The sequence below is a fragment of the Triplophysa rosa genome, linkage group LG19 (genome assembly GCF_024868665.1).
Source record: "Triplophysa rosa linkage group LG19, Trosa_1v2, whole genome shotgun sequence".
Lineage (NCBI taxonomy): Eukaryota > Metazoa > Chordata > Actinopteri > Cypriniformes > Nemacheilidae > Triplophysa > Triplophysa rosa.
Window position 1 is genome coordinate 16,784,241 of NC_079908.1, and position 22,275 is coordinate 16,806,515.

Genomic DNA, 22,275 nt, shown 5'->3' on the forward strand with positions numbered 1-22,275 from the left:
TGTCAACAATCTTTAACTTTTCTACAGGGCCGCCATGGAGATCCCGGGCCTCAGGGAACAGATGGACCTTGTGTGAGCATACAATCAGCTCTTTCATTTACACCAGCATTCGGCTGTTAGGGTTTAATTATGAATTGTACAACTTTTTTGGATATGATTGATTGTCTACTAAAGGGACCTCCAGGACTGCAGGGAGTCAGTGGGGTCATTGGAAAACCGGGACTTCGTGGAAGTAAAGGACCTCTGGGGGACACAGGGCCAAGCGGACCCTTGGGTATTCCAGTACGTAATAACTTTCCCTACCGATGACGGATTTTAAAAGCTTGATTGACAGACAAGACAGACAGACATTGATCCAGTTTTGTCTGTTTGTTTTTTAAGGGTCCTCAGGGGGAGAATGGAGGGCCGGGTGTGGATGGAGAGAAAGGAGAGAAGGTGCGAGTGTTTGAGAGACATTTAAAGAGTCACAAATTGTGCTCCATTAAACTAAATTGTTTTATGGATTTGCAGGGAATGATGGGTCCTCCTGGTGACGGTGGGCCTCTTGGACTAGAAGGACCTCAGGTTAGATTGGCACACACAAACTTACCTCTACAAAGTTTCCCATGTTATGTTCAGTGTATAACATGTCATAAATTCGTTCAGGTTGTTCGATTTTTTAATAAGCAGATCCTTTATAGGGTTTTCCTGGTCCACCGGGTTTGGAAGGACCTCCTGGATGGAAAGGGGATAAGGTCCGGTGACAATTATTAAATGGTTAAAAATAACTCATCCTTTTACACCATTATCAATAATGACAAAACTTTCTTTTTTTTTCTTAAACATATGTACACATGCAGGGAGATAAAGGTGTCTTTGGAAAACCTGGTCCTCAGGGACAAAAAGGAGATGTTGGCCCTCCAGGTGAAAAGGGTCTAATGGGTCCACCAGGGCCAGCAGGTAGAGAGGTGAGGGGTAAAATCTGCACAATAATCTTATTTATCTCATTGTATGGCATCTTATGAAATGGACATATTGGTCTTTCTCACTTGATGAAGGGTGATGCTGGTCCGGCTGGTGTTATTGGTGACCCAGGCCCTAAAGGAGAGAAGGTAACTTTTGCACCTAAATAATCATTTAAAAATGTAAATGTTACCATCAAAAGTTGTTTATATTATAAATTATGCACACATTGTCAGGACACTGATAATAGTACCTTAGTGTAATAAGATTTTTTTATTCTCAGGGTGATATCGGGCCACTGGGGTTAACTGGTTTGGAGGGGCCATGGGGAGATGTGGGAGAACAGGGAGAGAAGGGACAGAAGGGAATTAAAGGTCAGATGGGACTGCAGGTGAGAGAACATCAGCATTTCACGAAATTTAGGTCTATTCCATGAGTAACTACTTTTCCATTTTCAATATAACTTTTGACTGGTAACTTGTCATTTATAAATAGATATGTTTTCCCAAGTGTATTTCTTTCAAGACTTCTTTAATATAATTGTGTTTCTCTTTTAAATGTAATGCAACAACCTATGGACATGTACCTATTATACCTGTGAAAGATTGTCTGTGTGATCATTGGCTCTTTTTGTTTCAGGGTGAACCAGGGCTCATGGGTGGGGTCGGTCCTGCAGGTCTGAAAGGTGTAGAAGTGAGAGATGAACGTTTTAATTTACTTCTGGAGTTTTTAGTTTGAAATATTAAATAAATTGCTGATGTGGAGTGGACATATAGTTAACCTTACTAATAAACTGTTTCTGGTTCATTGTTTTTCAGGGTGGACCGGGTCATCCAGGTCCGGTGGGGCCAGACGGGCCATCAGGAAACAAGGTAGCATATTTGATAGCTCTCATAGGATGTGTCTCATCTCGTTGTAAATTACCATATTTTAGATTCAAATTGCATAAAGAAAACTTACAAAGAACCAAACGTTCCACACGGACATTATTTGAATTATTATATATATTTCATGATTTAACACCCAGCTTCTCTTTCAGGGAGAGCTTGGTCCCAGTGGTTTACCCGGCGAACTAGGAAATGCTGGACCTGAGGTTCTGATTTATACATATGCATTACATACAGTATTGTAACATGCCACTTTTTGTTTATATTAGATTTTTTTATGTCCAAATATATTAATGTAAATATCTGTTTTGTTGTTTTTATTGTTTATAATAAATCCACCCTGTAATTGTGCTTTAAACCAGGGATTTGGGGGTCCCAAAGGTGTGAGAGGTGAGACAGGAAAAGACGGGCCACAGGTAAAGCTCATTTATTATCATCTCTCAGATCAGGTTTAATGTGTTTTTCCCCTATGTTTTTCTATACTTAATAAGCTAAATACAATATGAAACTAATATCTTATGTTAGGCTTTCAAGGTAGAAACCTTAATGTTTTTATTTTTTTATATTATGGCCCTCAGGGTGGTGTCGGCCCCATCGGCCCACAGAGTCCTTTAGGCCCAAAAGGTCTTCCTGGACCTGTAGGAGAGAAAGGAGATCCGGGTGATAAAGGAGAACTAGGGCTGGAGGTATGGACGCAATAACTTTTTCTAAGACATGACGTTTGATACCTTTAAAATGTCTGTGAACCTACTTCTAGTGTGTTTAAAATGGTTGTATTTTTCTTTAGGGGCCCGACGGTCTTCCAGGCATTCAGGGACCACCGGGACTGCCTGGTTTAGAGGTACAGACTATTAAAACCCATTATACTGAAATACACTAGTAGTATAGCATGTCCAGTGATTGATTAACCCAAAATATTGATCTATCACCGCAGGGCTCACAAGGTGAATCAGGGGCAGTTGGCTTACCAGGTCAACCAGGATCTCTGGTTAGTGATCAACGTTATTAGATATACAGTATTATTAGTAGGGCTGTCAACGTTAACACATTAACGCATGCGTTACATTTTTTTCAGATTAACGCGTTAAATTATTTAACGCAATTAACGCAGCATCCGTTTATTTTGTCATCCTTTGACTAGTGTTACATTACATAATCACTTCATGTAAAGGCCTTTAAACTATTTAAGCGCGATTTGAAACAGTTGCTTTGATGCGTTTAGTATAGATAGACAGCATCTAGCTGTGGGATGCGGCACAACCAGTGTTGGGTGTAACTAGTTACTAAGTAATTAGTTACTGTAATTTAATTACTTTTCCCTTGAAAAGGTAAAGTAAGGGATTACTCTTATTTTTCTGTAATTTAATTACAGTTACTTCTGATGTAATTAAATGAAATACTTTGTGTAATATGTGTGTGCAATAGTGGAATTTACATCTAACTTTTCTAACTTTAAAATCCTTGCATTAATGTATAATTCTCACATTTGTAATACTTTGGTCAGTTAATAATACTACTTTATGTAGTTTAATATTATTTATTTGAATGAATTAAAAGAGCCGTTTCATGTCTATCCTTCAATCACTTAACTAATCACGGTTGATGTAGGATATAGAAAGTAATTAGTAATAAGTAACTAAATACTTTTTGGAGACAGTAATTTGTACAGTAATCTAATTACACTATTGAATATGTAATTAGTAACTAGTAATTAATTACTTTTTCAGAGTAACTTACCCAACACTGGGCACAACGCAACGTGACAGCGGTCCCATCTGGTGTATACAGTCACAGGCTAAAGGCTGCGTCAGTGAATCTCATCAGTATTAAGTTCTCTTTAGTGCTTGAGCGAACAAGATTATGTCAGAAAGTCTGTTTTGTCTAGCATTTTCGTAAGAACAAATTTCAACGTGTTAAATAAAATCCTAAATGAATGCAAAGAGTTGTGAAAATGGGGAAGCGCGTCAGATCTTAAAGGGGCCGCATCCTTAAACCTGCTGCTGTGACTCCTGTCACTAATGTTAATCAAAGAACAAAAGAAAGGAGTAATGCAGCGTGTTTTGTAGCTTTAATTCTGTATTTAATTTAGAATTTAGCATTGAAGACTATAGTTCATAAGTATAAGTATAAGTGTTTGAGAACTTAATTCGATTTCTGTATATTTCCTACCTGTTAGACATGAGAGCTCTCCGTTATACTGTACTTAAATATTAAATGGCTATAATTAATGTTAAAATAAAAAAATATAAATTTAATGGTGACATCAGTTGCAGTACTAATATCAGAATGTTGCCTTTCATTCATAAAATGATGTTGTTAAAGAAATCTGTTGTTTCTACATTAATGTGGAGATTAAATGTGACATTTTTAGAATGTAAAAGTATATCTAAATACATTAATGTTATGTGCGATTAATCGTGATTAATCACAGAAAAAATGTGTGATTAATCAGATTAATTTTTTTAATCGATTGACAGCACTAATTGTTATATTTTCCACAGCAATTTTGAAAAAATAGTTTGAGCTTTTAGAGCTATTGTAATTGTGTCTGTGCTTCAACTCAGAAGTGCGGTTTGATTGTCAGGTCTTTAATGAGTCTTGATGTTGCAGGGTCGCACGGGTAACGCAGGACCCGAAGGAAGGGAAGGGATGAAAGGAGAGAAGGTGAGGTCACGATGACTTCTCGTCTTGCTGTCAGATGTGAGATCTGGTTGAAGTTGGCTTTTAGAATACAGATTTTGCACTTATCTGCAATTCAGTTTTCTTATTGATGTCATTTTTAGGGGGATGAAGGCAAAAACGGAGCACTGGGAAAAACGGGTCACATCGGACGGAGGGTAAGATAATGCGATGCTTTTTAAAGCATGAACATTCTGAGATATGCAGGACACCATGTAATAGACTGAACTACATGTGTAAGAATTCGCTCTATTTTAGTAATTTTTTCTATTTTATCTCTTCGATTATGTCATGTATAATCCTTTGGTACCTTAAAAGGGTAAACGAGGGAAGGCAGGGCTGAGAGGAACCAGAGGACCAAGAGGAGAAAAGGTCAGTTATGATATAAAAAGCACTTACTGTACATTCTATTCAAACACAAAGATATGCGTTTAGTTCTTAAATCCCATGACATCTGTTCACATTAGTTTTTTTTCTTGGTTGTCTAATAGGGCGTGAAAGGAGACATGGGAGAGAAAGGCCTTCCTGGATGGGGCGGTAGTATTGTAAGTTAGTCCGTGAAATTTTTGTATAAAAGACACGTTACATTTACAGTAAGTCTGTGTTTATGAAGATGCTTTAAAACACTATTCTCGATGCATGAATTATACATTGTTTCATTTGTGTGACAGGGAATGCCAGGGACGAGAGGAGATCCTGGGGACACAGGTGTTAAAGGAGCGGAGGTACGGTTAAAAATGTATAGAAAAGACGTTTTTGTATCGTAATAAATGAATTATTCATATACATTAGCTGTCCCATAATAGGGTGAGAAGGGAGATCAAGGGCCACTTGGTCCACCAGGAAAAGTCAGCTTAAAGGTAAATTATTTTGGTCACATGAGACCCCAATGACTTCAATGAGAAGCAACACATTTAGTGTTTAAAATACGACGGTTTGTTCTTTTTAGGGGAGTCTTGGGCATGTTGGACCTCCTGGACCTCCAGGACCAAAAGGAGAACAGGTAAGAGCCAAAAACGGGTAAAATTGACAATGTGTAATCTGGTTCCTAAAGAACATGTTTAAATCATATAAAAAGCTAGTTCTTGTACTTGTGTATAAAAATGCATATAAAATGTATGATTTTTTTCTTAAGGGGAGGATCGGCCCTGCTGGGCCCAGAGGATTACCTGGAATACCTGGACTACCGGTGAGCAATAAAAATACAGCCTGTCCTTTCAAGATATGGAAGCATGCTTAATTCATTTTTTAAATGACACGAGCAGGGGTAGTGAAATGCTTCATCACAGACACAGTATATTTTTGTATAAATGAGCGTGAAGATCATTTCTAATTTTCGTGTTGTTTATCTCCTCTATCCCACAGGGCTTGTTTGGAGACAAGGTGTGAATTTTAATTTAAAACATCAATGAAAACAGAGCCAGTAAAGATGTAATCTTCGGTCTACCAAAGTTGTTTAAGCAAGACTACAAACATCAGTTTAAAAGGCAGTACTGCAGGTTAAACAGCCTATGGTAAAAAAATATATTTTGAATTGTCCCTTTGATTTTGATATTAGGGGCCTAAAGGGTTTCAGGGGCATCCTGGGCTCCCTGGACAGACGGGCTTACCAGTACGTTTCCTTCTTATGGTCCTTTATAAATAACTATAAAAGTTTACAACAACGTTATATCACAGAGAACATTTTATGCGTCACGTTCCACCTCCTCTTTCTTTGTTCATTTAGGGCCCGCCGGGGCCTCCAGGACCTCCAGGTCTTTCTCTGAATTTGACATTGACCCAGATGAAGGCAAGATGTTCAAAACATGTCGTTTTTATAATCCTGTTTTAGATTTTGTTAGATAATCCCGTTTTGATTTTCTTTGCGGCCAGATATGTAGGGTAGAAACAAAATATGTGTCGTTTATCTTATACAGTGCAGTGACGAAAGAATAAAATTGTTGCTTATTCTTGGTCCCTCAGCTCAAATGCACAGAAATTCACTTTGTCTTGCACGTTTTGCTCCAATAGGACCTGATGTACAGTTCAGACAAGCCCAGTTACTCTCTGATTCAGACACTGCTGGACTCACTGTACCATGACCTCCGGCTGCTGGTGGACCCTCCTGATGGCAGCAAACAACATCCAGCCTCCACCTGTCTAGAGCTCTGGCTGTGCCATCCCAACTACACCAGCGGTCAGAATTTGAACAAACATGTCCATAATCCTGTCTCTGGTGTCCTGGGAAAATTATACTGTTTTTTTAGGCAAAGCAGTTGCATTTTTGTGTGTCTGAGTAGTTATGCAATTGGAAATTTCTATAGAAGATACTGTAAGTTGCTTTGAATGAAATAATGTTGATGCTGTTGCAGGTTTCTACTACATTGACCCTAACCAAGGCAGTCCTATAGATGCTCTTCTGGTGTACTGTAACTTCACCGAGACAGGAGCAGAGACCTGCCTTCACCCCAGAGATACACATGTAATGTCCTGCCGTACATCGCACTATTGTGATTCTCTGTCTCAAATGATTCTCATTCTCCTGCTCCCGTTTTCAACAGCTGCCCATAAGACACTGGCTGTATGAATCTGGGAATAACAGCACGTTCTTCTGGTTAAGTTCACTGGAGGGTGGCTTTAAAGTAAGTTTCACAATGCTTTTTTACTTTGACTCTTTGATATTGAAGCTATTGGCGTCTTGATTGTTGTAGGGCTTAAAGAGACATTCCATCTAAATATTAAAGGATTGTGAAGATTTTTTTCACACAAATCTGTATGATGGTTTATTAAAAATATAGTTTCTTGATCTTTAATGGTATCGTAAGTGATACATTACATTAAAGTCCTGTTTGGGCATGGACTTAGGAATTAGGGATCAATTTTGCACATCACATTGTATGGCAATATGCCGTATTCTTGCAATGTTATATTGCATTTAATAGTCGGATACATTCACTGCTGTCAACTTTCATGTGCAACTAGCTGCATGTGCTTTTTATTTATTGATTGCAATAAAAAATATTAGCATGCTTAAAAAATATTTTCTTCTCATCATAGATTTTCTGTGTTACAATCCAATGTAGTCACTTCTTCCAATCTGAAAAATACTTATTTCAGTTTAGTTTCGTGTTGATGTACATTGCATAGAGAATAACATGCTATAATGCCATGTATTTTGTTACTTTAATGTATTATTATTATTACCTTTTTAATTATAATTTGTAAATGAAAAACTGCATTGCAACAATGAAAATTGTGAAAAGCACTATATAAATAAAATTGAATTGAACTTGAATTTCCATAAGCAAGGGTACAACAGCATGCTGAATCTTGACTTATAGATAGAAAGTAAGCTTTGTAATAATTTGATTTAAATTCAAACAATTATGCTACTATGCTGTCTAGATTTATTGTCTGTATTTTAACAGAAACAATATATAATGCAAACCATCATGCAGGTCCTGCACACAGTAAGATTTTCTCCAATGTTAATGTTGCAGGCCCCGCTTTCAGAGACCCCGCAGACAGATTACTGTAACCTGTAAAACAGGAATAGTGTCAGAAGAACGGGAGAGTCGCATCTGCTCTTTCACAGCTCCTCTGCTGATCTTTTTATTTAATGCACAATCAGTACAATTCCAGTCCAAACAATTGCTTTTAAAGCATTTCTTTACATTCTTTTGTCTATGTACAGCACTTGAGTGTCACCAACATCAAAATAAATCACATACTGTCACTTTCTTGTTCCCTTTCTTCATATTACCATTTTCGGTTAACAACTTAATACTCAGCAGACATCTTATAAACCGCAATAATGTTATTACCAACCACAAAGTGATTTTATATGAAGTTACTCATCATGTTAACTGTAAACTTGAATATTTCAAACTACTCTTGCTTCTTAAAACCAATGTGAACCGCAATTCACTCTTTTTCTTCCCCTAGAAGTACATTTATAATGGATCACTACAGATTCAGCCTCTCTCCATGCTTTCATCAGTGAGTGGTCACGTGACCATAAAGCGCGCCAAACGCGACCACAGAGTGAGCCTCCCAGAGATACTTAACGCTATTAATTAACACATTAACCTAAACAGTCAAACATTTTGTGACCCAAAAATACGTAATACAACACAACAGTCAGATATAATGATCACTGGAGCATACTTAAATTACTTTTCTTCACATTAGTGTGAACATCACATTACACAGACAACAAATTCTCAAACTGCATCACAATTATCACTTAACATTCACCAAACATTGTAACAATGCAACCGCAGTACTATTGATATAGGTTTCTCTATTAATCTCTGTTTTTACCTGTAAAACAGGAATAGTGTCAGAAGAACGGGAGAGTCGCATCTGCTCTTTCACAGCTCCTCTGCTGATCTGAGGACGCATTCGCAGTTTGTCGTTCTGTCTGCGACTCCCCAGTCAGAATGCCAAAATAAGAGTCCTTTATTTTTCTCTCTTTGTAGCTCAATATGCAATAGTTAGCTTGCACATAAACACTGCATTAAGAAATAATGTGGTGAATGAACTTAAAACAATACAAATAAACCGAAGAAAATAAAGCAAAAACATTACACAGTTGTGTACATACTTTGTGTGTATCACATTAACATCAAAACTGATGTTTTGGTTCTTGGTCAGCTTGAGTATCCAGCCCTCAGTGTGGTCCAGCTGCGGTTTCTACGACTGCAGAGCAACAGAGCAGAGCAGAGAGTGACGTACTCCTGTTACCCTGGACAGCGACTGGATCAGACACAACGACAGGTCCAGTTTCTCACTGATGCTGTGAAGCAGAGCTATTTAGGAGCACTGCAGAATTGTGTGGTATGTATAGTGTGTGGTGTCTAACTGTAAAAATGCCAATGGATTATTGTCATCACTTGCAATGTCATCTCACTTTTGGAAACACCCTGGTCATATTACAACTGCGAAGAAACAAAAGCTATATATATATTTATATATACAAGTATATACAGTATTGCATTAAGAATGGAGTAATTCAAAAAAATTATACATACAACATGACAATTATGCACTTTTAACCACAAGGCTTGAAATATCTGAAGCTTTTAATTACATTCACTACAACATGGGGTAAAAAATGTATTCCGATTTAAAGAAATGTAACTATTATATATTGTTGTTTTTCCATAAAAGTTCATTGCTACTTTAACCGCCTTTATGTTTGTGTGTTGTTTACCAGTCTGCAGAGGAAATGGATCCCGGGTCACGAGAGTCTGTCTTCCAGTTTGAGGACATGAACCTGCTTCCTCTACGGGACATAGGAGTATTTGGCAACAGCGGTCATGGATTTGGATTCACCATCGGTCCTGTGTGCTTCAGTTAGACATACGATGACTGATAGGGGTCGATTCTGTGTTTTTACCCTTAAGTACAAACTACAAAGAGTGCAGTAAGAGAAAACAGGACACTTTAAAGGCGTACTGTGGATTGCATTAAAGGAAATATCCTTTACGGTTTCTTTAAGATGGTGACTTCACAGTTTGCTGTCTGTTCAGGTGCTGACGGTCAAATGGACATTATGCTTTTTGTTTACAGACTTTTGGTTTTGTTTTGTTTTGTACTTTGTTATTTTTTTCACTAGCTGGTCTTGTAATAACATTGTAGATGAAGCTTGGATTGTATCTTTGTGTAATTTTGCATCCTCAAACAATTGTATTGACAGGGTTCTTGTGCAACCACTATGTGGTCGCATGGTCCACATTTTAGCTGTATTCTGTATAGAAATGATCTATTGTGACTATAAAACATAAGGCAGGCTACAAACTATTGAGAGTCTTTTCCCTCTCATCAAATAGTCAAACTTGAATATAAACAAAGAGTCCTAATAAGGAGGACACCGCTACCCTTCCCATGTGGTTGCCATACAACCAGATACTATGTCAAAATGTTTTCTGTTTTGTCATCTCTGCTTTTGTCATGTGTAATCTAATATTGTCACCTACACATTGTTCAAATATGTGTATTTGATGATTTAGGGGTGCTAATATTCTCAAGACAACACTTTTAAACAGACATTTAAAAGGGAGTGGGAGTGTTACTAACCCGCAAGGTTAAATAGTATGCCTGTGCAACCACACTGCATCTGTGCCACCAGTTATTTGATGTGCATTATGGTTACGAGACTGAAATTTTCAAGCAAAAAGTGTCTTTTTGTTTATATTTACTGTATGTAGGTCTCAGGGAGCACTTGTATTAATACATACGACTTATGGTTTTGACCCAGTTGTGATGATAAAAACATAACATGAATATCAAAACAATGGAATTTGTTGAGATTGTTATAGATCATGCAAACAAAAACACAATTTTGAATCTTCATTGAATTTAGGCAAAGGTGCTTCACTTTAAACTCCTGCCTTGACAAACTATATTTTGTTCAATTGCATTTTGTAATGTATATTGTGTTTGTTATGTATGTGTGGTGACATTGAAAGTCGTATGCTGGTCATCTGTTAGAGTATCAGCTCTATAATAATAATGTATCATTTATATCATGTGGATGTTTTGTATCATTTTGAAACACGACGTTTCTTTTGAATGCTTTTGAAGTTGTATTTTTCCTTGACTCCTAACATAAAAGTAAAGACAGATAACAACCATAAGACGGTGAACGTAACCAGAGATAACTGAATGGGTTTTTGTTTTTTGAGTGCCAAATTGAAACGAATATAAGAAAAATGTTCTTGAATATAGTATAGTTATAAGCTTCGTATCGTATGTAGGTTCCCTGCTGAAAAAAAATAGATACCGTTACCCTGCTGAAAAAAAACAGAGAAACCTAATAGAAACCATCACAGAAATTCTAATGGTTTGCATTAGAATACCCTTACAACCCAATAGCTTTTTCCATTAAAACCATTACAAAATGCCTTTTTGTTGTGTGTTTTGGGCATTATTCCAGTAGGATTTAACATCCCACCAATAGAATCCATCACATACCAGTAGAACCATTATAGTTTCCAATAAAACCAGTACAAGTCCCTTTAAAAGCATTAAAACCATTATCCCTGCTGAAAAAAACAATAGAAACCATTAAATATGTAATGGTTTTAATGCTTTTAAAGGGACTTGTACTGGTTTTATTGGAAACACCATTATAGTTTCCATTAAAATCAATACAAATCCCTTTAAAACCATTTAAACCATTACAACTTCTTTACCCTGCTGAAAAAAACCATAGAAACCATTAAGGAAGTTGTAATGGTTTTAATGGTTTTATAGGAATTTGTATTGGTTTTAATGGAAACTGTAATGGTTCTACTGGTATGTGATGGATTCTACTGGTGGGATGTTAAATCCTATTGGAATAATGCCCAAAACACACTACAAAAAGGCATTTTGTAATGGTTTTAATGGAAAAAGCTAATGGTTCATAATGGTGTTTTAATGGAAACCATTGGAATTTCTGTAATGGTTTCTATTAGGTTTCTATGGTTTTTTTCAGCAGGGTAGTGGTTTCTATTGTTTTTTCAGCAGGGTAAAGAAGTTATAATGGTTTTGATGGTTTTAAAGGGATTTGTATTGATTTTAATGGAAACTATAATGGTTCTACTGGTATGTGATGGAATGTACTGGTGGGATGTTTCATTCTACTGGAATAGTGCCCAGAACACACTAGAAAAATGAATTTTGTAATGGTTTTAATGGAAAAGCTATTATAATGGAAACCTATAGAATTTCTGTAACAGCGTTTCAGCGTTTAGATTATGAACGGGTTAATAAAATGGGGGCGTGAGCTGCACGATGACGCGTGTGCGTGATCACGTGGTACAGTAAGGAGTCGTCAAATAAACATTACCCTGCGCGGTTGTTTGACTATTAAGCAGCTATCATGCGCTTTATATTTATACAGATACTCAACGATAATATTATATTACAGCAGAACTGGGCGTTTTATCGCAGCGACACGCGTTTTTAGGAGAACTAGAGCAAGAGAGACAGAGATGCTGTTTAGCCGGATGATAGCCGCTACTGCACGTACATTCATATCGAATCTACATTAATACAACTGCTGCCTACACGGTGGATGGGATGTATCGCCTCTGACCTTCTTGCCTTCGCGAAATTGAGTCCTCGTACTACAAAGAATAGTCAAGAACCAGAAAAGGTAAACGTAGCTGCATTTGGAGGCCAGTTACTCCTCTTACAAAGATAAACAGTGTTTCTACCACAGTATGTTTAGTTGAATTATGATATTTGTAGTAAAATCATAGTAAACACAGATTTAACATTATTTCTCTATTCAGGAACTATCATTTAGCCATGATATTTGTAGTAAAACTGGTAATACAAATAGTAACCTATCTGAACCATCAGCTGTTTTCCAATAAAACCATTACAAAATTCCTTCTATGCCCTCCTTGCTGAAAAAAACAATAGAACCCCAACAGAAACCATTACAGAAATTCTAATGGTTTACAATAAAATACCATTATGAACCATTAGCTTTTTCCATTAAAACCATTACAAAATGCCTTTTTGTNACAGAAACCATTACAGAAATTCTAATGGTTTACAATAAAATACCATTATGAACCATTAGCTTTTTCCATTAAAACCATTACAAAATGCCTTTTTGTAGTGTGTTTTGGGTATTATTCCAGTAGGATTTAACATCCCACCAATAGAATCCATCACATACCAGTAGAACCATTATAGTTTCCAATAAAACCAATACAAGTCCCTTTAAAAGCATTAAAACCATTATCCCTGCTGAAAAAAACAATAGAAACCATTAAAGATGTTGTAATGGTTTTAATGCTTTTAAAGGGACTTGTACTGGTTTTATTGGAAACACCATTATAGTTTCCATTAAAACCAAACAAGTCCCATTATAACCATTTAAACCATTACAACTTCTTTAGTGGTTTCTATTGTTTTTTTCAGCAGGGAGAAACCAATTCAGAAATTCTAATGGTTTCCATTGAAATACCATTATAAACCATTAGCTTTTTCCATTAAACCCATTACACAATTCCTTTTTGTAGTGTGTTTTGGGCGTTATTCCAGTAGGATTTAACATCCCACCAATAGAATCCATCACATACCAGTAGAACCAGTTTCAATTAAAGCCTGTACAAGTCCCTTTCAAATCATAACCCCTGCTGAAAAAACCATAGAAACCTAATAGAAACCATCACAGAAATTCTAATGGTTTGCATTAGAATACCCCTACAACCCAATAGCTTTTTCCATTAAAACCATTACAAAATTCCTTTTGGGCATTAATCCAATAGGGTTTAACATCCCACCAATAGAATCCATCACACGCAGTAGACGCCATTATAGTTTCCATTAAAACCAATACAAGTCCCATTATAACCATTTAAACAATTACAACGTCTTTAGTGGTTTCTGTTGTTTTTTTCAGCAGGGACTTCTTTAATGGTTTCTATGTTTTTTTCAGCAGGGTTTTTAAATGGATTTGTTTTGGTTTTAATGGAAACTGTAATGGTGTCTACTGGTATGTGATTGATTCTATTGGTGGGATGTTAAATCCTCCTGGAATATACAAATACAAAATGGAATTTGTAATGGTTTTAATGGAAAAAACTAATTAAAGGTGTTCTAATGGAAACATTACAATTTGTTTTGTGCATTATGTCCAGTATGATTTAATAGTGTTTTATTGGTTCCCATCCACCAAATAGCATCCCACCAATAGAACCCAACACATTACGAATAGAGACCCACAGAGACCGTCTATCATTATATACATTAAAATCAATGGTTGTTTTTGTGATTTTTTTCAGCAGGGTTGCATTAAGGCGGCCTAAAAAGTCTTGATACAGACACAATAAAGATCTTTATGTTGTTCACCTTCACATTGCTCTCAAACTCACATTACAGACTCTAATAAATAATGTTACTGTGTTAAAGTTTGTATGTAGGGCAATCCACAATTACCACCCCTGTCTAGCGTAGCAAATGTGTGTCATCAAATCTATTATATCCTATAAGCTCAGGTTGGTGTAACAGAAACCACATGGACTAATGTTTCTAATCCCCTTTTATATTGCTGTCATTGCACAGTGTGGTGATGTCTCATACTGTCGTTCCCAGATTATAGATGCTGTTTGTGCCAAACCTTCTGCCCTGTTGTGCTCCAGATTTAGGCTGATGGTAATTAATCTTGTGAACAGATCTCACTTTTACACCTCAACACTCTTCAGGGACCTGCGAAGAACAATGTTGCCCGAGCAACGGCCCTTTCAGCTTGTCTTTCTGTTTTCCGATATGGTAATTTGTGGGAAAATGACTTGATATCTGTGCATCTTTAACAATCTGTGTTTTTTGTTTCCTTCCCTATTTGATCAAGTGTTTTCAAGCGGTGGATTGTATTAGGGATGTTCTCTCCTCAGAGGAAGGACTTTGTCTCTCTGACTCTGGGAGACCAGCACAGTCGCGGCTACACCAACGGCAAACACCGGAGGCAGTCTTGCTGGAGGGTAAATCAGGAAATTTCATCTATTGTTATTCTAAGATTGCATATAATCTCATAGATATTATGCTTTATGCATATTGTAAATGATTAACTGTGATTTTGTGTAAATTTTTCCGATGACATGGAAAGATCTAATTATCATTCAGAGAACATCATGTTACAACCTTTTATCTTGTTTCATTCAATTGAAAGCTGGCACTGTAGCTTTGTCTTTTTGTCCTGTCCAGATCACAGCTGTCAAAGCTTATTCCCTCGCGTTTAATCTGCTAATTTATTTGTTTTTCTCAATTTCACCGTATTGACAGTAATCGTGATGTTGATATAGTGTTATTACTATAGATATAAAATCATAAACAATCCATCGCCAGATTGACACTCCAACAGGGGTTTTGCCCCCGTTTAACATTTTGATACAATTGTTACAAATTCTCGTATTTTTCGAGTATGATTCATTGGCCAAAGATAAACAAAATAGAAGATTATTGTGACTGAGAGCATTATTGATTTCTTAAAAAAATTAATTAGTTATCACAATAATATCAATATTATATAGCCTGCCCTGCATAGCTCAAACAGACTGATTTAGTTTGAATGGTGACTTCTTTTAATAAAAACATTACCCGTTATCCTTTGTGTTGCCACTCAATTTATAACGTCATTATAGATGATGTTGAGTAAATGACATGCATTGATAATACGCCTTTACTGTCAAGAAAAAAAACTTGATTTGATTTGTGCTAAATTGTATATTGTGCTTCATCACTTGGTTTATAGTGATTCAGTTTAGTTGCTCTATTCATCAAGTCCACATCAAGCCATCAAAAATGAAATTGCTGCACTTTCCATCGATTGTCCTTGAGTTGTTTGTGTTTTTCTGGGCCAGAAATGGAAACAGCTGTCTAGACTTCAACGCAGTCTCATTCTCCTGCTCCTCGCATTCCTCTTCATCTGTGGAATCCTGTCTTATTCCAGCCTGACAGAGCAATGGAGAGGTACACAACAAGATCCCGTGTCATTTACATTCCACAGGGGATGAAAACTAATCCTAGGTCAGGTTTAATTCAGACAATCTTTACTCATCTTTATTACCTGTCAAGAATAATCATATTAATTATTAATAACAGACTGGGTGATAAGTTTCAGCACTCATATTAAATATCATGAACTCTGCCGTTATTCATTCAGTTGTGTGCAGTTTTATTAAGTATGACCAGCTCTGCCATCATTCATTTCAATATGATGTCTTTCCTAATGTTATGTCCTTCCGATTCTCGTCTCTTAAGATTGGTTCATTGCACATTGTTTCCTAGGTCTCTCGGATAGATCCATGAAGGAGGATTGGGTCGAGATGGATAACAGAGGTCTTAGGCCCATCCCTCCTGGCCTCCTCCCAAAGCCCCCAGCGGCCGTCCCCGGGGTCATCCAGGATATCCCACCGGATATTCTGCCGGAGCTTCAGAGGCCCAGCGTTCCGCTTCTTCCCAAACCTCCAGCCGTGGTTAGTGACTGAATGTTCTTCAGAGAATTATGTAGGATATTTAAGGCTCTGTATTGACGTTCAGTCATTCCCAGGAGTTTTTACAGTCCCGGATAGAAAGTACAGAATTTCCATGGATGTCCAAGCTGCTGTATGTTGGTTAGGGCTGAATAGCCCTGTTTTGTCTTTATTTTGATCGGTTTGTTGTGTCTGCAGAGGAAGCCCCCCAGTAAACGCGGCCCTCCAACCTTACAGAAACGGTTGAACGTGACCGTCTCGCATCTTAAAGAAAGAGAAGATCCTGTGGTCGGGAAAGAAGCGGATGGGGGAACGGAGGCAAAAACAGTCATTAGGTGTGTGCATCACATTACAACAACTCGGGACATTTCCTACAGGAGAATTTTAATATTGCTTCCAGGATTAGTTTGTAGATATTTATTTGTTTGCTTAGTATTTGACCTTTGGAATAAGCAGAGGTATTAAAATCAAGACAGTATTATGAGTCGGTTGTCTCATTTGTATGCTTGGGGCGTCTGATGCTTTTATCCGCTCGCTAGAACAAATGCACCTGCACGCTGTTGTGCTTTAAATACTTATCTGAACACAAATTTACGAGCGATTTCTCAGCAAACAGCAGGGCTGTAATAAAACAGTGTAGCAGGAGATGAAATCAGACTCTTTTCTGTGCTTAAAGCACCTTGGGGGTGCGTTTTATTAGCCGTGAGCTGCTAACCGCAGCATCTTTCATGTGAATTCAGATAAGCCTTTATTTCCTCCAGCTGTGTTTGTTCCGGAGCTCCACCTCCTGATCACATGTAATTGCCATGGTAACTGTGGGGCGTGTGGGAGTGATAAAGTGCAACATCAAATGACCAAGTTTGGGTCATTGGTCTAAACTTGATGAAAGCCGTTAGAATGAGTCATTTTTGAACAACTCTCTGCTGTTTTTGGTGCTTTAGTGTGATTTGTCACTTGCATCAGAATCGTTCTGTTTTGCTTTTGTGATTCAAGCTGGCGTGGGGCGATGATTGAGTCAGAGCAGGGGACGGAGCTTCAGCCCACAGCCCGTGGAAAAGAGGCCGGGACGCAGGCTGATTTTGACGAGCCTACCCCTTTAAAACCAGGTATTAGAATGTGCACCCTTCGTCCCTTCATACAGAGCATATGGCCAACAAGAGTTTGACATTTTCAGAGGAAAATGTCAGCCATTTTTGCGCCGCAAAACCCTCTACTACGACACTGGCGCGTTGTGGGAATTTAGCTGGGTGTTGCTATGCAGTCACTTGATATCTTCATTTGCACAGATTCACGATCTTGTGGCCTTTTGCTCAATGATAAGAATCACAGATACAGCTGCAGGTTTAATGCTTGTTTATTGGTGATAGTTTCAGAGAAGCCTGTGGATCGGGCAGAGGCGGTGCGGGAGGCGTTCAGACACGCGTGGAAGGGCTACAAGGCCTTTGCGTGGGGTCACGATGAACTCAAGCCCATTTCTAAGACTCATTCGGAGTGGTTTGGTCTGGGACTCACAATGATTGACGCGCTAGACACCATGTGGATATTGGGGCTGAAGGACGGTAAGTCTCGTAACGTAGCTTCTGTCTGTTTCATTACAAACCTGTGTATCCTTTGAATCATTTCTTTTTTGTTTGTTTTCTGTTTTTGCACTTTCAATAAAAGTGGAACTATGTGTAGAGCTGCAATCTGTTACATTTTTTTTAATAAAAAATGAACAAAAATTAGTTATTGAGCAACTACATAAAATGGTGAGTTTGTATAGTTTATAACTTGAGCAGTCAGGTACTTTTATATTTTGCTTTGCAAAATGTCAGTTTGACATCATTTGACTTTAACGTAAAGATGTTATTGCAAAAAAGATGCAAGTTTATGTTTCAAACAGAGATGTTATGGATTATTGCTGTAAATTATTGCTTTAATTAATTTTTTCAACGCAATTGCTAATATTAGTTAATAAAGTAGTGTACTTGGTTATCAAGCAGACAAAAGTGTCAGCGTGAATCAAGCGAAGAATAAAATGATTTATTATTGATATATTTTTAACATTTATATTTAAATGTGTGTATCTTAATGCTAGTGCTAGGTGTGTATCTTAATGCTAGGTTAATGCTAGCTGTAAAATTAGCCTTAGCATGATACATGATTCCACAATTAATTAATGTCATTTTCACTTCTGTCAAACATAATGTATAATTTGACACGTAGTATTTATTTTAGAATAAAAAATTAATAAATAGTAAATTATTTACTAAATCGTTTGAATAAATTGAATTATATTAAGTATAAAAAGTGTATTTAAAGTGTTTAAAAGTGTCCTTTGTTGAAGAACATCTGTGATTTCAAATACATTTAGTCTTAAAGGCAAATTAAAGTCTTGCTTTATTTCTGTATCTCTGATTTTTTTTCTCTTTGTATTAGAGTTTGAAGAAGCTAGGAAGTGGGTAGAGACAGAATTATCCTTTTCTAAGAATGTGGATGTCAATCTTTTTGAGAGTACCATCCGTATTTTGGGGGGTCTTTTGAGCACATACCACCTGACAGGCGACACTATGTTCTTGGACAAAGCTGTACGTTTTTAATGTCATAATTTACATAATTACAGTACAATTTAATACAGTTTGTGTCGTGCACATGTAAATTGTGTGACTGAACCATTTTTAGTTTCAACACTTGTGTTTTTGTAGAAGGATATTGGCTCCAGATTAATGCCTGCCTTCAAGACCCCATCTAAAATCCCCTTCTCTGACGTGAACATTGGCAAAGGAACTGCTCATCCTCCACGCTGGACTACAGACAGCACTGTCGCAGAGGTGACCAGCATCCAGCTGGAGTTCAGAGAGCTCAGTCGACTCACAGAGGACCCAGAGTACCAGGTACAACTACATTTCAAAACTCACGGGCCAGGAGACTTGAGGAGTCATGTTTGAATACTAATGATTTGAAACGCGATTCATCACAATTCACAGCCCAAACTACCTGTTATACGCATGCTCCATCGTTGTTTGATCTTTTTCTCATTTTCTTCTCAGAAAGCAGTGGAGGAGGTCACCAAACAGGTGCACAAGTTGGAGGGAAAACATGATGGCCTCGTGCCCATGTTCATCAACACAAACAGTGGAAAGTTCACACGCAGAGGGGCCTTCACATTGGGGGCTCGCGCGGACAGCTACTACGAGTACCTGCTCAAACAATGGCTACAGGGCGGCAAAAAGGAAATTGAGTGAGTTACGCTAACAACACACACACATTCAGTTGAGTTGAGCACTTTGATGGCGTTTGTAGCTAATGGATTCCAGAGAATCACCGATCCTCCCTGAGCTTAATGAACTGAAGTTATGCTTCTGGTCACAGACGGGGTGGCATGATTGATTTACATGTCCAATCGCTGATGGGATAAATTGTGCAGGATAAAAGCGAGAGAGTCAGAGTTTTGAATTGTGTAAAGGTGAGCCGTGTAAACTAAAGACACTCGAGTGTTTGTTCAGTAGACACTTGGAACTCATGACACAAGACAAGACCAGACCAGACTAGACTAGATGGTAGTCAGCATGATGGTCAAGCTGGTGGATCTTAATACACAAGACTAGACAAGACTAGACTAGACTAGACTAGACGGTGGTAAACATGATGGTCAAGCTGGTGGATCTTAATACACAAGACTAGACAAGACTAGACTAGACTAGACTAGACTAGACGGTGGTAAACATGATGGTCAAGCTGGTGGATCTTAATACACAAGACTAGACTAGACTAGACAAGACTAGACTAGACTAGACTAGACAGTGGTAAACATGATGGTCAAGCTGGTGAATCTTAATACACTAGACTAGACTAGACTAGAATAGAATAGAATAGAATAGAATAGATGGTGGTCAGCATTGTGGTCAAGCTGGTGTATTTTAATACACTAGACTAGACTAGACTAGACTAGACTAGACTAGAATAGAATAGAATAGATGGTGGTCAGCATTGTGGTCAAGCTGGTGTATTTTAATACACTAGACTAGACTAGAATAGACCAGAACAGAATATATGGTGGTCAGCATTAATAGACTAGACTAGACTAGACTAGAATAGAATACATTGTGTAATATTAATGTTCAGATTAGCTGATCTGAACTGTGAATTCAACATTAGATGTAGGTAGGGAGTACTAAACACTGTACAGGGACCGTTTAGATCAGAACAGACTTTTAGTCTCATTGTGATGCATCTCAGTGCTTCTCCTCACACCTGAGGCCTGTTACGCTTCCACTGCTGTTGTCATCACATGCACTAGCTCATGCCCTCAGTCCTGTTTCTAAATGCGTCTGGTTTGAATAATGCAATAATACGGTGTCCACCGGAGTTCAGTAGACACAGACTGTTAATGAGTTTGATAAATATCTCTGCTCTGCCATGTCAGGTCCACTCAAGACAGGGGCGATAAATATGTGACCACCAGGAAGGTGGTCTGTTTAAATGACCTATGTATAGATCTGTCTCGCTAACCCTTTCACTGTCACTTCAAGAAATAATGAAAAGTAAAAACGTCCTGTAGAATCTAGAGATTTAAATAACAGATTCCAGCAGTGTTTTTTAACTATTCCTTTAAAGGTCCAGTTTACCAAATTTAGCGGCATCTAACGGTGAGGTTGCGAATTGCAACCAACGGCTCCCTCCACCCCTCCCTTTTGGAGCTCTACGGAGGCTGAGAGAGGACTAAGATGTCGACACAAAACGTGATAACGTTTTCACAAAACGCACTCTGTAGAGCAGTTTGTCCGTTTAGGGCTATTATAGAAACAACATGGTGAATTCCATGCAAGGGAACCCATGGTGTTTGTAGATAGTAATAGCTCATTCTAAGGTGATAAAAACATAACGCTTCATTATGTAAGGTCTTTATACATCTCTGAAGACATAGTTAACTATATTATATTGCATTTCTGTCAATAGATCCTCTAAAAAATGGCACACTGGACCTTGCTGCAATCAGTCATTTTTCCCCTCTGTATCGCCATCTTTGTTTGAAGCATAAAATTGCAGGTTACTTATGCACCCTTGATACTTGACAGCTCAAGTTATAACTCATTATATAAATTTACCGTTTTGAATCAGGGTTGTACTTGCTCAATAACTCATGTTTGTTCACTTACCCCCCCCCAAAAAAAACTATGGACTGGAGCTTTAGGGTGGTTTCACATTTAGTTCGATTGCCTGGTCTGAACACTTGTTCAATTGCTCCCCCCTGCCCCTGCTGGACTGCGTTCATATTATTTTATTTGTGTCCTAACCGCGGTTCGTTTGCGTCATCAAGCCAGCCGCTGTTTACCCTGTCGCTGGTAATGACGACGCAGTAGAAGGTGGCAAAATACATAGCATTGTTCTCTTCACTTTAATACATCTAGGTTTTTGAACCATTAGTTTTGTTTCCAAAGCTTCAGTACATAACGGCACTTTCGTCTGTCTTACGAATGCTGTCTTACGGGCCTTACTGCAAATGCTCTTAAGAACGTTGAAGGCGAACAGAAATGAGATATACAGCTCTCTGCTTGGCGCGAGCCAATCACGCTCGTCAGAAAATTGTGTGAAACACACACACAAACACATTTTTACCAAATAATACGTCATTTGGTACGATTGCGTTCATATCTGCATAGAACCGTACTGGAGATCACATGAACCGCACCCCAGACCTCCCTTTTTAAGCGGACTCGGGTACAGTTCGCGGGTGCGCACCCAGGTTCGGAAGGCAGCATTCACATCATCCAAACGAACCGAACTCTGACGTTAATCGAACCTGCGTGCGCACCAAAAGTGCTAATGGG

General features: G+C 37.9%; 2 protein-coding genes across 4 annotated transcripts in view; both read left to right on the top strand.

Moving 5' to 3' along the window:
* Positions 1 to 11,278, top strand: part of si:ch211-196i2.1 (collagen alpha-1(I) chain) — a 57,089-nt gene extending 45,811 nt beyond the window's left edge. The window contains exons 38-68 of one of the 2 annotated variants that reach the window (XM_057359586.1): positions 28 to 72; positions 175 to 282; positions 382 to 435; positions 511 to 564; positions 681 to 734; positions 840 to 947; positions 1,038 to 1,091; positions 1,226 to 1,333; positions 1,582 to 1,635; positions 1,761 to 1,814; positions 1,982 to 2,035; positions 2,192 to 2,245; positions 2,408 to 2,515; positions 2,617 to 2,670; positions 2,764 to 2,817; positions 4,440 to 4,493; positions 4,613 to 4,666; positions 4,827 to 4,880; positions 5,000 to 5,053; positions 5,180 to 5,233; positions 5,315 to 5,368; positions 5,458 to 5,511; positions 5,644 to 5,697; positions 5,874 to 5,891; positions 6,067 to 6,120; positions 6,235 to 6,297; positions 6,519 to 6,684; positions 6,860 to 6,969; positions 7,049 to 7,129; positions 9,144 to 9,326; positions 9,706 to 11,278. In XM_057359586.1, coding sequence (XP_057215569.1) covers positions 28 to 72; positions 175 to 282; positions 382 to 435; positions 511 to 564; positions 681 to 734; positions 840 to 947; positions 1,038 to 1,091; positions 1,226 to 1,333; positions 1,582 to 1,635; positions 1,761 to 1,814; positions 1,982 to 2,035; positions 2,192 to 2,245; positions 2,408 to 2,515; positions 2,617 to 2,670; positions 2,764 to 2,817; positions 4,440 to 4,493; positions 4,613 to 4,666; positions 4,827 to 4,880; positions 5,000 to 5,053; positions 5,180 to 5,233; positions 5,315 to 5,368; positions 5,458 to 5,511; positions 5,644 to 5,697; positions 5,874 to 5,891; positions 6,067 to 6,120; positions 6,235 to 6,297; positions 6,519 to 6,684; positions 6,860 to 6,969; positions 7,049 to 7,129; positions 9,144 to 9,326; positions 9,706 to 9,849 — 2,268 coding nt within the window. In that variant the 3' untranslated portion in view covers positions 9,850 to 11,278. The other variant, XM_057359587.1, reaches the window with a different exon arrangement.
* Positions 11,279 to 12,162: 884 nt separating this feature from the next.
* Positions 12,163 to 22,275, top strand: part of man1b1a (mannosidase, alpha, class 1B, member 1a) — a 16,025-nt gene continuing 5,912 nt past the window's right edge. The window contains exons 1-10 of one of the 2 annotated variants that reach the window (XM_057359600.1): positions 12,163 to 12,633; positions 14,845 to 14,974; positions 15,854 to 15,962; positions 16,281 to 16,468; positions 16,664 to 16,800; positions 17,459 to 17,571; positions 17,833 to 18,024; positions 18,884 to 19,032; positions 19,150 to 19,338; positions 19,495 to 19,685. In XM_057359600.1, the coding sequence (XP_057215583.1) occupies positions 14,873 to 14,974; positions 15,854 to 15,962; positions 16,281 to 16,468; positions 16,664 to 16,800; positions 17,459 to 17,571; positions 17,833 to 18,024; positions 18,884 to 19,032; positions 19,150 to 19,338; positions 19,495 to 19,685 (1,370 nt within the window). In that variant the 5' untranslated portion in view covers positions 12,163 to 12,633; positions 14,845 to 14,872. Of the gene's footprint in view, positions 12,634 to 14,844; positions 14,975 to 15,853; positions 16,020 to 16,280; positions 16,469 to 16,663; positions 16,801 to 17,458; positions 17,572 to 17,832; positions 18,025 to 18,883; positions 19,033 to 19,149; positions 19,339 to 19,494; positions 19,686 to 22,275 lie in introns of those variants that run through there. The other variant, XM_057359601.1, reaches the window with a different exon arrangement.